Source organism: Haemaphysalis longicornis, unplaced genomic scaffold (assembly GCF_048455015.1).
Source record: "Haemaphysalis longicornis isolate Haplotype H1 unplaced genomic scaffold, Haemaphysalis longicornis Haplotype H1 scaffold_8, whole genome shotgun sequence".
NCBI lineage: Eukaryota > Metazoa > Arthropoda > Arachnida > Ixodida > Ixodidae > Haemaphysalis > Haemaphysalis longicornis.
In genome coordinates, this window is record NW_027526445.1 from 96,861,192 (window position 1) to 96,873,716 (window position 12,525).

The window sequence follows — 12,525 nt, forward strand, 5'->3', positions numbered from 1 at the left end:
CATCACACAGTGCTGTGTAGCGCCTCTTTTCGTCCGTGTACTTTGCCACTACGTGCTCTGAATTATTCAAGGGAAGAACGCGAACCTCCCCAGAAATCCGGACTTGTGGATCCTCATCGATTAGGAACGTTCGGGAGCGACACAGCGAGGCGGAACTTGCAGCGGGCGTGTTTGTTTGCAGACCGCCGGAAATACAAGCCGCGGAAGTGTTTCGAGCAAACCAGAAGGGAGGTTGGCAGCTGCATCTGCCCCACATTATCTAAGCGTTGCCAAACCTCGTCATTTTCTGAAGCGTCGCGAGCGAGTTTCACCACGAATTCCGCCCACAGAATAAATTTCAGAGAAAATGCGTGGCTTAGACCATCTTTGCGAAACCATTGGAAAGGTCGCAAAATGAATTACGAATGTTATTGTTGTGTACACACGTACAGGTGCCGTCAGAAGCAGTTGGAACATGGGAGATGTGGCCGAACCCCATAGGGGCGCCGTGTAGCTGCACCGGCGGCAGACGAAAGGACGAGAACCCGCGTGCGCTCCTGTGACGGCGATAACCAACCCATACCTCTAAAACCATTTCTTTTAACCTGAATTCGAGAATCCTTCGCAGCAAAATGGTGCCGGCTACAGTGCTGATAGCATACACGCCTAAAAATGTTTGAAAATAATAACGGGCCAAGTAGGGATCGGTGTAAGCGACACTTTCTTTCAATTTCATTTCGGCAGATAATGTCATTGACGACAACTATTCGATACGGGTCATGCAAGTAGTTTTCCAGAATTTATAATGCGACATGTGAATTAAACAGTTCGATAGTTTGTAACAGCAAATCAGCAAATCGGGATTTAACAGGATATTGGGTTAAAATAAATGTAAGCAATAACATAAAACAAAAATCAAAATCCATTTATCGCAAGAAGTTGTAATGTATAAAAATAATTTCGTAGTGATGAGCATGCCTGTGGCCACAATGTTGTATTTAGGAACACTATCTGAAATCTTCTAAAATTTTCTGTAGGCGAAATTGTAAACGTAAATAAGAATTTTTAATGTTACGGGTTTATACATTTAAATGGGCCGTAACCAGGGTTCTAAATGTTGCGATTTTACGTGCGGAATCGTTGGAATACTATCGAAATAACGTCCTGGCGCAAAATGTCTTGAAAGAGTTTAGTGTAAGCCGAGTTACAGTTCATTTAAAAGGGCCCGCAATAAGGCCTGGCGCATTTACCCTTTCACCGCGCCTCCAAAGCATTCTGGAAGATGGACGTCCCGGACCAAGCGCAAGACCACCTAGAGAAACAGGATGGGTTCGAGATGCGCGCAGTAATTGGATCCGCTCGGCGGTACGTCACGCTTTTTTTTTCCAGCAGACGACGGCCAAGCTCCGCCTACTACAGCCGCTCCCACTCAGCGGGTCTTGCCGGTAGGCGGCCTCACCGACCTGCTCCTCGCGTGCCGTGCCCGCGTCGGCACGTCAATTTTATAATAGCGGAAACTAGCTCTTGAAGCCGATATAGAGGGCTCAAAACACAGCATGGTCGCTCTCGACAATAATTTAAGATTGCCACCAACAACTAACGTCCCGCTACCGTTTGTGCATGCGGCGCTGTCGCGGCGCTGTTATTTCTTCTGTTAGCTAGCAGTAGGGTAAGTAAGCGTAATAAAACAGGCAAGTCGATTGCTGCAAAACGATGCCCCGATAGACACGAATAATCATCACCACCACTACCACCATCATCATCATCATCATGCGACGCCCACCGAGGTCGGAGAAAACAACTATTTTTCCATATTCTCCTGTTTGCGAACCTTAAGCTGAAATGCCAAGTTAAACACGCAGAAGAGGGGAGGAGAAAACACAGCTGGCTGGCGCCGCATCTTTTCAAAGTGCTACGAGTTGTGCCGCGCCTCCGCCAGATGGCGCCACGGGTCCCGCGACCGAGAGAAGACGCAGTGAAACATCCCACTCGCGAGGGGCACGATCAAATGCAGAGCATTTCCGGGGGCGCACGACGTTAAGTAGTTTGCGTTACGTTAATGTTGTTGCACTTGTGGCAACTGCTGACGAGAGAGCGCTCGTCAGCAGTAATTTGAATGAGTCAACGATATAAGGCGCGTTCGTAGCGTACCATTCTGTCTCGGCTTTGTGGCGCAGTGGGTGGAGCACCATGTACATTGCGTTCCGCCCGCAGGGTCGAGGGATCGAAACCGGGTGCCGGATAGTATTTTTTTTATATAGTAGGGACAACGACGGTGCGGACTACGGACGTCAACGCGGGTGACATCGTGAGTTACTGAAATGCTCTGCATTTAAAAAAACTGTCACCACAGACTCCTAGATAGCGCCGATTCTCCGGCAGCTCGCTTGCTGTGGAAGTGTGCCGAAGATGCATCCAGAAAAGCCTTTGCTATTAGCGCCATCGCAGAGAACAAACTGCCTCAGAGAATGCTCGAAGCCAGGTTAAAATGAGTGATTTTAGAGGTATAGGTGGACTTTCGCCTTCGGCAGGCGCGCATGCGTGCTCTGGTCCTTTCGTTTTCCACCGGTGTAACTACACGGCGCTGTTGTGAGGGTAGGCCACAGCTCCCGTGTTACAATTACTTCAGACAACACCTGTACATATAAAAGCAACATTATTCTATGCAACTTCTTGTTTACCAGGAATGCGTAGGGACAGAATATTACGGCAGCTGTATTCATCACAAGCTGGCGATAATCCATACATCATCGAAGTGCAGCAATACGCTGAACGCAGTATTTTCAAAACACACCCGAATGGACACACGCACACACTCGTTCTCAATCTGGTTCTCAAAGGGACGTCACTTTGGTGTCACTTGTGACATTTCTGAAGAGAGAGAGAGAAAAACACTTTATTGGTGAGACACCGGGTTCAGGTTGGGGCGGTGGCCTCAGATATTGTTCCTTGTATGAATAAGGATCCTCATTTTGTTCGTCAAGAAAAACGGTGGCGTGCTGTTCTCCTCCCTTAGTCAACCGCAACAGGCCGTGATAAGGAACAGGTCACAAGCAGGGGCAACACCACCCTTCAGATCATTCGGCTAAGTACTGAGTGACAGCACGTCATCCGCAGTAATTGGGTTGCGGTTCATGGTTATAATGACAATGAGTATGCTTCCTGACGTACGCACGGACACCCTATGTTCATTAACTTCGTGCGCCGCTGCAGAAGATGCAAGGCGCGAACCGCCCCAGCCAGTAATGAGCCAAAGAAACAGTACAAGAATTTTGAAATTTTCAGCTTATGCTTTATCCGCCTTGAGTAAATCCCAAGTAGGATTGACAATACAGCGAAATCTCGTTGATTCGGTCCCCGTTGTTTCAAAAATTTGGATAATTGGGCGCTCCTACTCCCTCTCTTCAAGAATGCGCATTGTCTTATGGCCATAGATTTTTATTATTTCGGTGCAAATTTGTGCCGCACCGCTTATTCACGCGAACAACTTCTCGAAACGTCAACCGCAACGTGGCGTCCTTTGTCCATCCGTTTTTCGCCCTAACCGCGGTGAGGATGCCAGCGTACATCGCGGTTTGTAAACAGCCGGTGCAACACGGTTGTTTACAGGCTAGAAGCTGCTATTATTTTTCTGCAATAATTTCGCATGCATTCTCGATGCAATACTCTTTCTATGCAGAAATTCTAGCTGGCGAAAACTTATTCTTTCCTCCCAGCTGTGTGACCAAAGCCGGACTAGCGTCACTGGCATCTTCGCAAAGTAAAAGTGCGCATAAAAGAATGGTAAATGTGCTATTTTTGTCGTTCGCTATATAATTCAACATTCAGATAATTCGTACATTTTGTTTAGTCCCTATGGAGATCCGAGTTAACGAGCTTTCACTGTATGTTCTAAAAGAGAGGGAGAGCGATCTTTATTATTTCTAACAATTCCAGCCGATTTAAGATGCCTAGCTTGCTACGCCAAATGGGGACAATAATGGTGAAATTGGTCCCGATATTGATGATGACGCGCGGGGATGCGTTCAGTTATTTAGAGGGTCTAGGTTAGACCTGTGTTTCGGCGGTAGGAAGTCAGAGATGTTGTCGCGAATGAGGCAGGTTTAGGACATGACCACGGACCTAATACGTCCCTCAGCTGAATGCCCACGGAAAGCGACGGTCCCAGCAAAGTCGCCAGGGACACTTGTGGTGCAATGAATCGCGCGCGTTCACAAATCGGGTGCTGCGGGTTTTCTCGTACATCGCAGTCTGAGCATAGGGGAGACGTAATTTTATTTAACTTGAAGCAAAAGAGCCGCGTGCAGGCGAAATTCGGCGTCATAAAATCTAGTATTGCTTCGTGACGCTTGGAAATCCCGAGTGGCATCTCGAATTTGCAGTGCGGGTCAATAGAACATACTGTGTGCGTAAAGACGTGATGCGCCAGTCAAGGTTCAACGCTGAATGCACCAAGCGACTCTGGGTGAAGAAGTGAAAAAGTGAAAGATTCACAGGGTGCTTTGTCTGCTCTCTGCTGGAGTCCAAGAGCCGCGGGCGTGCTTTGATTTTTGCGGGGGACAATTGTTGGGGGTGAATCTACTGCCCCGATTGGCTGATTCCCGCCTCATTCGGTGTCCCCACTAGCTGAATCCCGCTCTGACCTTCGCAATTCTGCAAGGACTTTATGCAAGTAAGTGCATAACACCGTTTTGAAAATGCTTCTTTCTCTTTGCAGACAGAGGCGGCCGTGGCGCCCTCAAAATCCTCTTCGCCCTGATGCTTCCGGTGGTGGTGTGCGCATTTGTCTACCTGTACAGGTAAGTCCGCGGCGTCGTCCTTGATAGTAGAGTCGGGTCTTATAAAACGTCCCTGTGTAGGGGGACGTTGGCCCAGCAGGCGAGAAAGGGCTCTTTATTGAAAACTGGAGAGAGCTGTTTTCATCAAAACAGGGGGGTCGTTCGTGCCTCCTCACTCCCCATTCCCTGGCAAGCAAATATGCTACAAACATACTTCGCCCTTTGTAGCACAGTATTATTTATTCGCATTTCTTTCTCCAGCATGTTTCTTTTGTTGCTGTTTCATCAAAATGTTGTATATGATTTCTGTATTGTTTTCCCCATCCTGCTTTGCCCTCTCACTAAGAGTATTTGTAAATAAATAAATAAAATAAAAACGAGCAGTGTTTACTTTCCGCATGCAACATCGAAAGCAAATGCAACATCGAAAGCAGATAAATGCTCAAGTACCAGACCAAATTCCTGGTATTTGTCCTCCGGTTCCTATCTACTCACCGGCAAAAGTTCGCCACATGCAAAGGAAACAAAGTAAGCGCCACCCCCCATTCCAAGTTTCCCCTCCTTCGTTACGTCTAGCCGCTAAGGTCCCATTTGGCTGTGCACCTTTCAAACTCTTTTAATAATGCCGCATTTCCTTGAATACCTAGTCATGCGAGTTGTGAATTTTTCGTATTTGTTCCGGCATTACAATAAATATATCTTGCTTTCTAGATACAGCATTTTCGCTTTATGAGGTCTCAAAGGCTTAAACTTGAGTCTGTTGAGATGCATCACATAACAGCTCGTATTACTACGGTTGGAACGCGTACATGGAAACAGGAGATAACATGTTGGCCGCAGACTTTTAATCACTATACTGACGGAACCAACCGTAAAAATAAACGCTACAGGGCGCAACAGTGCGAAAGGAAGAAAAATACGGCGATGCGCGTACGACACTGCCAATATGCGAGAGAATGATGGTGACTGAGGCAAGGAACTGTTGTGGCTATCGACGTTTACTGCTTCGGTCGAAACTAGGTCATCTATCATAAAATGCGGCGTAATCTCCTAGTAATATGTAAGCTCGTCACCCTACAGCGAATAACAGCTCCTGCTCCACGCTGACGCCGTCGGTAGCGGAATCTGCATGGTGATCACGATTGGTTTTGTTTGTAGCGTGTTAGTATTATTATGCTCGACAAAATCTTCAAGCAACTTTTTCTTTATCTCGATGCTCCACCTGCGATCTCCGCTTTACTAATTTTTGTAGTTGTTGTCCCGAGGCCACATTATTGGGTGTCGTTGGATTTGCATTGCGTGCTTAGGTTGTTCACATTGTAATATTTGTATGACAACAGGGCGCTACATGTAGTGGTGATACGCAGAAAAAGCACACGGGAACTAAAAGTGTACACACAGACACGCGCTGCAGGCGTGTTTACGTTTACACGCGTGTCCATGTGTATACTTTCCGTCCTCGTACGTTTTTTCTGCGCTACATATCACCACTATGAATAACCAACTAGCCCAGTCAACAGCTATGCTAAATATGGCGTGAATGTACCTGATTCAGTTAAAGGAGCAAGAAGTGACTTTTCAGGCTTCCATGTTATGTGTGTGTAAATTGTAATTACGATTATGTGATCATTATAGTACAATGAGCTCTTGTTAGTTCTAACTCATAATTCGTACTAGGAATGAATTGAAATTTCCAAATTTCGACTGCCTTGTTCACTTTCAATGTACTTGGAACTGACTACCAATTGACTGAAACTTCAAAATTTCGACTGCCTTGTTCACTTTCAGTGTATACTTGGAACTGATTCGATCGGTTTATACTTCCAGTTTCCTCCTACCACGCACTTCTTGGAATGAAACACCGAACGGCAGCACTTTCGGGCAGGAAAAGGTCTTCGTAAAACGAACAATAAATATCGAAGCAGCAATTACGATGCGAAAGCGTCGTTTCGAGGCCGTAAATGCCAAACAAGGCCGCAGCGCAGGCCCCTTCATTAACCGTTGCCATTTGTTGTCTGGAAACCTTTCGGGCTTCGCTAATGCAATATTCAACCAACTCGATATCATCGCTTTCACTCTGTTTCATGGTAGAAAGGAAAGACTTTTCCTCTACGGAGCCGACTAAGTAATGATATTTCTTTCTTCTCGATAGCAGATTATATTCTTTTGACTGTACTGATCCGCACCCCTGCTCCTAATCATCCACTCCCCTATATATAAACCATGGGTGCTCCTGTTTCATACGGCAGTGTTACTGCCACTAACTCCTTCGGCCACGTGCGTGCGTGCGATGTGTCTCCGTGGTACACTCGGCAACAAGTTAAGAACGGAAGTAGCTCATGCACGGCATCACTCCGCCTAAGCGACGGAACCGGATGTCCACGGGCGCGCGCGTTTTGAAAAGAGATAACTATGAATGCCTGATATCATCTGCTTTTTCTCACGTAGTTTGTTTGTCATGGCTGCAGTAATTTAAAAGCATATCAAGTCCAAAAAATCACAGAACCGACTCGTGACGTGTTCAAAATATTCCCAGTAACGCACTACAGGCGCCGCGCGGAGTAACATCCGGATGCGGTGATGTGGCGCAGCGGCAACTTCCGTTATCGTTCTTAAGTTGTACCCGAGTATAGGCGATACCACCGAGTGCTTTACCACCGCTCCTTCGCCCCACACTTTGCAGGCAGCAGTGGAACAAAAGTTCAAATAGTGCGGGCCACGTCACACATGAACGTGACGGCATTAAGTAGAACAAGGGCACCCAGCCACGAAGAATTCTGGTCTCGGGGAATCTGTGCATCTTCAATTAACTTGCACCAAAAAGCGAAGAAACTAAAGTGAGGACAGGAACACTAATGAAATGTCGACGAGCTTCTCATAGTTATTCGACCCAAAAGGAGAGAGAGAAAGAGAGAGAGAGAGAGAGAGAGAGAGAGAGAGAGAGAGAGAGAGAGAACCACTTTTTTTGGCACCACTAGTCTAGGGGGCCGCCACCGCCTCCTTTGTTTGCTCGGGCGACCAGTGGGCGCTGAGAGGCAGCCCAGGGCCAAGAAGCTAAAGCGAAGAAAGAGACAGAAATGTAATGCAGTAGAAAAGAAGTATTTTAGCCAGGTTTTCGCCGCCAAAGCACGCGCTCAGACTTACGTGCCCCAAGTATTTTTTTTTCCTCCCGAAGCGTGGTTTTCCCAATCGAACACAGATAGATTCTTGATAAGCAGAACTTCTGAGTTCCCTTCATTGGACCGCCATTCCTGCAGCGCTAAGTACCAGAACCACGGCCATGATGTGTGTGTGGCGGTGAGGTCAAATCAGCGTAGGGCCTGAATATCCTCCGCGCAAAGATGGGATCATATCGAGAAAGATGTCAATTCCTCCAGTCTAAAGCGACAATGCTTAAAACAGCAAAGTAAGGTGCCGGTTGAGGACATACAGCACAGCATTCGGAACATCAGGCGCTTCCGTTCCCGAGCGACTCAAACACTCTGCTGGTTGCCGGTGCAAGATGTCATTTCTCCAACAAAAGGGCTGATATAATCTTTACTTGCTCCATCTGCTTTCCTTTCCTGTCTCCCAGAAACCGCAAGGTGAACCAGGCCAACAAGAACCAGGCCAATGAGGACGACCAGCAGTCGGCCGCGTCCCCAGCTCCCCAAGGCACCTACTCCACAGACACCGGGGTCAAATGTATGTTCACCCCATTTTTGTCATTACCCAAACTAACCAGCCGCTGTTAACAGTGAAGCCGTTTAGAAAATCGTTATTTTGCGTGTCCGTAGTAGAAAATACCACAAAAAATGTCAGGTGCACGTGAGCGCGCGCAAGTGCGCGCGTGCCTCGAGGCGGCCACCCAGCGTCCCTGGCGCTCGTTTGTCAACCCAGCCATACCCACTCAGGGAGCTTGTCCAAGATTGCGGTGACCACCCCACAGCTAAAAAACCAAGAAAATGACGAGTTTTCGTCTGTGCGTGCCTCGCGGCAGTCGCCCAGCGTCCCCGGCGCACGTTTTTCAAGCCAAGCACACCCACTTAGGTAGATTGGACAGGATTGGCAAAAAAAAAAAAAAACTCCAGCGTTCGGCGTAATCGTGGCAACACTTGCTCGGAACGAAAAAGAAACGTCATAACGTACGCCCTTCCAAGGTGACGTCCAATTATTATCAACACAAAAATTGAAGGAAGCTCACGCTTACAACAACAATGACGGAGTAAATTTAAAGTCGTTCCGGCAGCGAAGAAGAAGCAAATCGCCTGCAATCGTGGACTTAAAGGGACACTGAAGGGAATTTGTCAAGCTCCCGTTTTTGCTTGCACTGTGTAGACTGGCTCAAATTAGCACACTTTTCATCGTTTATCCGGTTGACAAATCGGTAATTATTTTACAAAGCGCGAAAGAAGAAAAACTACCATGCGCGGTTTGCGGCGGTCGCACAAACTAAGCTGTGACGTTGGGAGGAGGGGGCGCCGTGATTGGACGATGCCCAAGGTTAGCAATCAAACAAGTTTCGGTTTCGGTTTCGGTCTGTAAAACAACATGTTTGACATTCGATGGCGTCGTTGGATGGGCATTCTCAATATCCCAGTTATCGTAGTACCGCGCTTCTGCCATGTTCTCGGCTGTAAGATGCATAAGATAAGCCTCCCAGGACGGCTTGGAATCGTAGCATTCACTATCTGAGGCCTACGCAGTGCATGAACGCCCTCCGCGTCCCCACAGACGCTCAAATGCATGCGCTTTTCCCCCATATTTGGAGCTTGCCTCGCTCATGCCTGTATCGTAAAAAGCGTGCTCCCACCAGGCCAAGGGTCTGTTGATTCTGGCCTGTGCCCACTGCCCGCAAGCAGTCGGTGCTTATGGCAACAGCACGCCAACGAGAACTCGCTAGCGCGGCAGTGCCAGCCTGCGCGAGTTCTGTGGACTAGTTTGTGGAGCAATGAACGTTGCGGCCCAAACAAAGGTGAACGCAGTATAGAAAACATCGGCGAAAAACAAAAAAGTTAACTCATAGAAAAAAAAAGGCATGTACCCGCGGCGATTCGAACTTGTGACTGGCAAAACACTTGCGGTGACATACCTAGCACCCCAGACAACTAGGCCACAGGGGGCCGCTTGCGGCGACGGAAAAGATAAGGTATATAATGTATAACCAGTTCACACTTTTATTTAGTTTTAGTATTTCAAGCAGCTTAGGTGACTATTTGTTGTATTGCGCTCGTGCAGTAAGTGTCCCCCGAGTTTCTACAATAGCTCACGTCTAGCAATTGCATTTCGTAGACGGGAAAGCGTTCGCAGATGCGTAGTCGTGCTGCTGACCGCTCTGCTTGTTCGCCCAGCGCAAAAAAGTGCTTCCCGCACCCTAGCTTTACGCTGTACGGTAAAAATATCAGTTGATTTTATTTCCTTAGTACCTATATTGACTTCGCTCACTCTTCTCCCCCTTCAAGAGGCCTTATATTTTCCTACTGGCGTACCAGTCAGCGAAGCGTCGCATGTGCGCTTGTGCAGCGCTGGTGTGAAGAGACCTTGACTTGGAGCTAGATACAGTGTACAAACTAACGAAGTAAATAAAGGCGCATTCTTCCATTCCCAAACGTGTTGTGGCTTAGTTTCAACTGATCGAGCGAATTGCGACGACCCGTTGGCGGCCGGCGGACTAAACGGTGGGCCGACTGACTCGGTCGCGGAAGGTCGGCGAGCCGTGCAGTAGCGCAGCCAATTGTCAGCTCCTCTCCTGCTGACGTCACACGAAAACGCCACAGAAAATGGGCGAGCGTATAGAGAGGAGGACAGCATTTTCGAATTGATTTTTCTACTAAATAAATTCGCGTAAACGCGCACAGAGTGGTCGAAACAGGGCCCAGGGACTCCGGACTACAGTTTGCGCTCGTAATCCCGCATTGTTTACAAATCACTTCAGTGTCCCTTTAAACCGTCGTGATGGTTTGCTACCTTCACGTCTTACTCCTTAGTGCGAGCTTCCTTCATTCTTTTTTTTTTTTTTTCACATGCGGAGCTCAGTTTGGAGGCAGCGAAAGACAGCAGCCATAGCTTTCTGTTAAAATTTCAGCAACCGGGAACGGCTTCTGAAACCGGCGTCGGCCACCCTCATTTCTGACCCAGCTTAAGAGAGAGAAAGAACTATACTGACCTTTTCAACGACGTCGTGTACGAGGCCGGCAGCGTAGGTGCCCACAGAAGGCCGAAATATACGCCTGTATCCTTGTCATATATTTTCCAGTCTCTGGCCAAATGCTCGCGTGGAGTAAGCGGCGCCTTTAGACAAGGAAATTAGTTACAAGGTTGAAACACCTCTCTAGAATAACTGGCACCAGCATTTTTAGGGTTTGTAACAACTTACAAGAAGCATTAAAATGCTACAACAAGGGGGGGGGGAGGGGAGAGAAACAAGCACAACAGACAAGGCAACACTTACAACGGAACTCAATGTGTGAAAAACGTATTTTCTAACATCCCTAACGCACATGATGTCAACAGTGACACTCTAATCCCCTTTCCAGGAATTCAGTCTCTCTGTCAATGAAAGAGCAATAGAAGGTTTGCTGATGCACTTCTCACACGCTTTCTTGACAACATACGCTTCAACAATTTCTCCCTCCAGCCTATTTTTGTCCCTAGGCGAAAATCTGGTTTAATCTAACAATGCGCAGTTCCCTTTCAAGTTTTGGTGTTCGTACTCGCGGCTACTGGCATTGTTTTACTGCCCAATTGCGTTCACGCGCTGTGGTTAAAGCCGGGACTTCTCTGACCGATGCAAACTCTAGTGCAGCTCAGAATTACTTTTTTAATCGACATTTTTTTGTGCAGTCAGTGTACTCGGCCACACGCTTTTTTGCGCATAGCGGGGCCTTCGTCTTAGACGTCATCGTGCAAACCTTTGACAACGGCTGGCCCGTTCACGACCACTTTGCCACCACGTCTTTGCGCAACCTTTTTCATGCCGTCTGACATACGGTGCCTGCAGGGAATGAGATGAATTTTTACCTTGTAACGGGTTTTGGAGTAATCTACAGAACGAATCCATCCGCGGATCACGACTGACAAAGGTTTGGTTTTTCACCAATTGCAAAGAAAAGAATTGCAAGTTCCGCGGATTGTACAGCAAAGCAGTCGGAATAAAACGCCTCAGAAGAATGCAACCAGAACACAGTTATAATCGAAGCGAGACAGAAAAAACTCCAACGCGCACGTTCCGCTATGTCAACCAATGGACAACAGAAAATACACAATTATATGTTATAGGGCACACGGCCAAGCTTTCTGCTGAGAATATATAGAATTCAGAAGTTGAGAACACAGTTCGTTCTCCATCGAGTAGTCCTTGTTACTATCCTCAATAAACAATGCAGATATCATTATAAACGCAGTAATCCCTTAAACGAATTCAAAATAACAACCTCTCTTCGGGGAAGTCGTAGGGTGTGTAAAATCCCACAATAAAACTGCTAACGGACCGAGCCAGCGAGAAAGGAAGCGAACGAGCAAGTAAACAGGAAGGCACAGTACGGCGAGCGAAGCCTTTATTTGTACCGGACCACTTCTTTATGCGAGTTTGTTGCATTGTACTTCAGTTTGTATTGTTTTGATGCTTGGTAGCTGAGGGCGCACACTCAAAATTTGAATGTGGGACAGGTACTTTATTTCCATAACAAGTGTTTCTTAGCCTCCCTCGGAGCTAGGATCGTTTGCGTGCTCCGCGATGAAATTTAAACTTTGACTCTTAGTGTCCGACATGGTAGGCCTATTCGCGCCC

The 12,525-nt window shown here is 47.4% G+C and overlaps 1 protein-coding gene across 2 annotated transcripts in view; it reads left to right on the forward strand.

Annotated features, from left to right (window-relative positions):
• LOC144149144 (uncharacterized) overlaps positions 1-12,525 on the forward strand; it is a 580,336-nt gene that overhangs the window by 555,379 nt on the left and 12,432 nt on the right. For both annotated transcript variants that reach the window (XM_077680685.1, XM_077680684.1), the window contains exons 6-7: positions 4,697-4,778; positions 8,332-8,441. In XM_077680685.1, the coding sequence (XP_077536811.1) occupies positions 4,697-4,778; positions 8,332-8,441 (192 nt within the window). The remainder of the gene's footprint in view (positions 1-4,696; positions 4,779-8,331; positions 8,442-12,525) is intronic.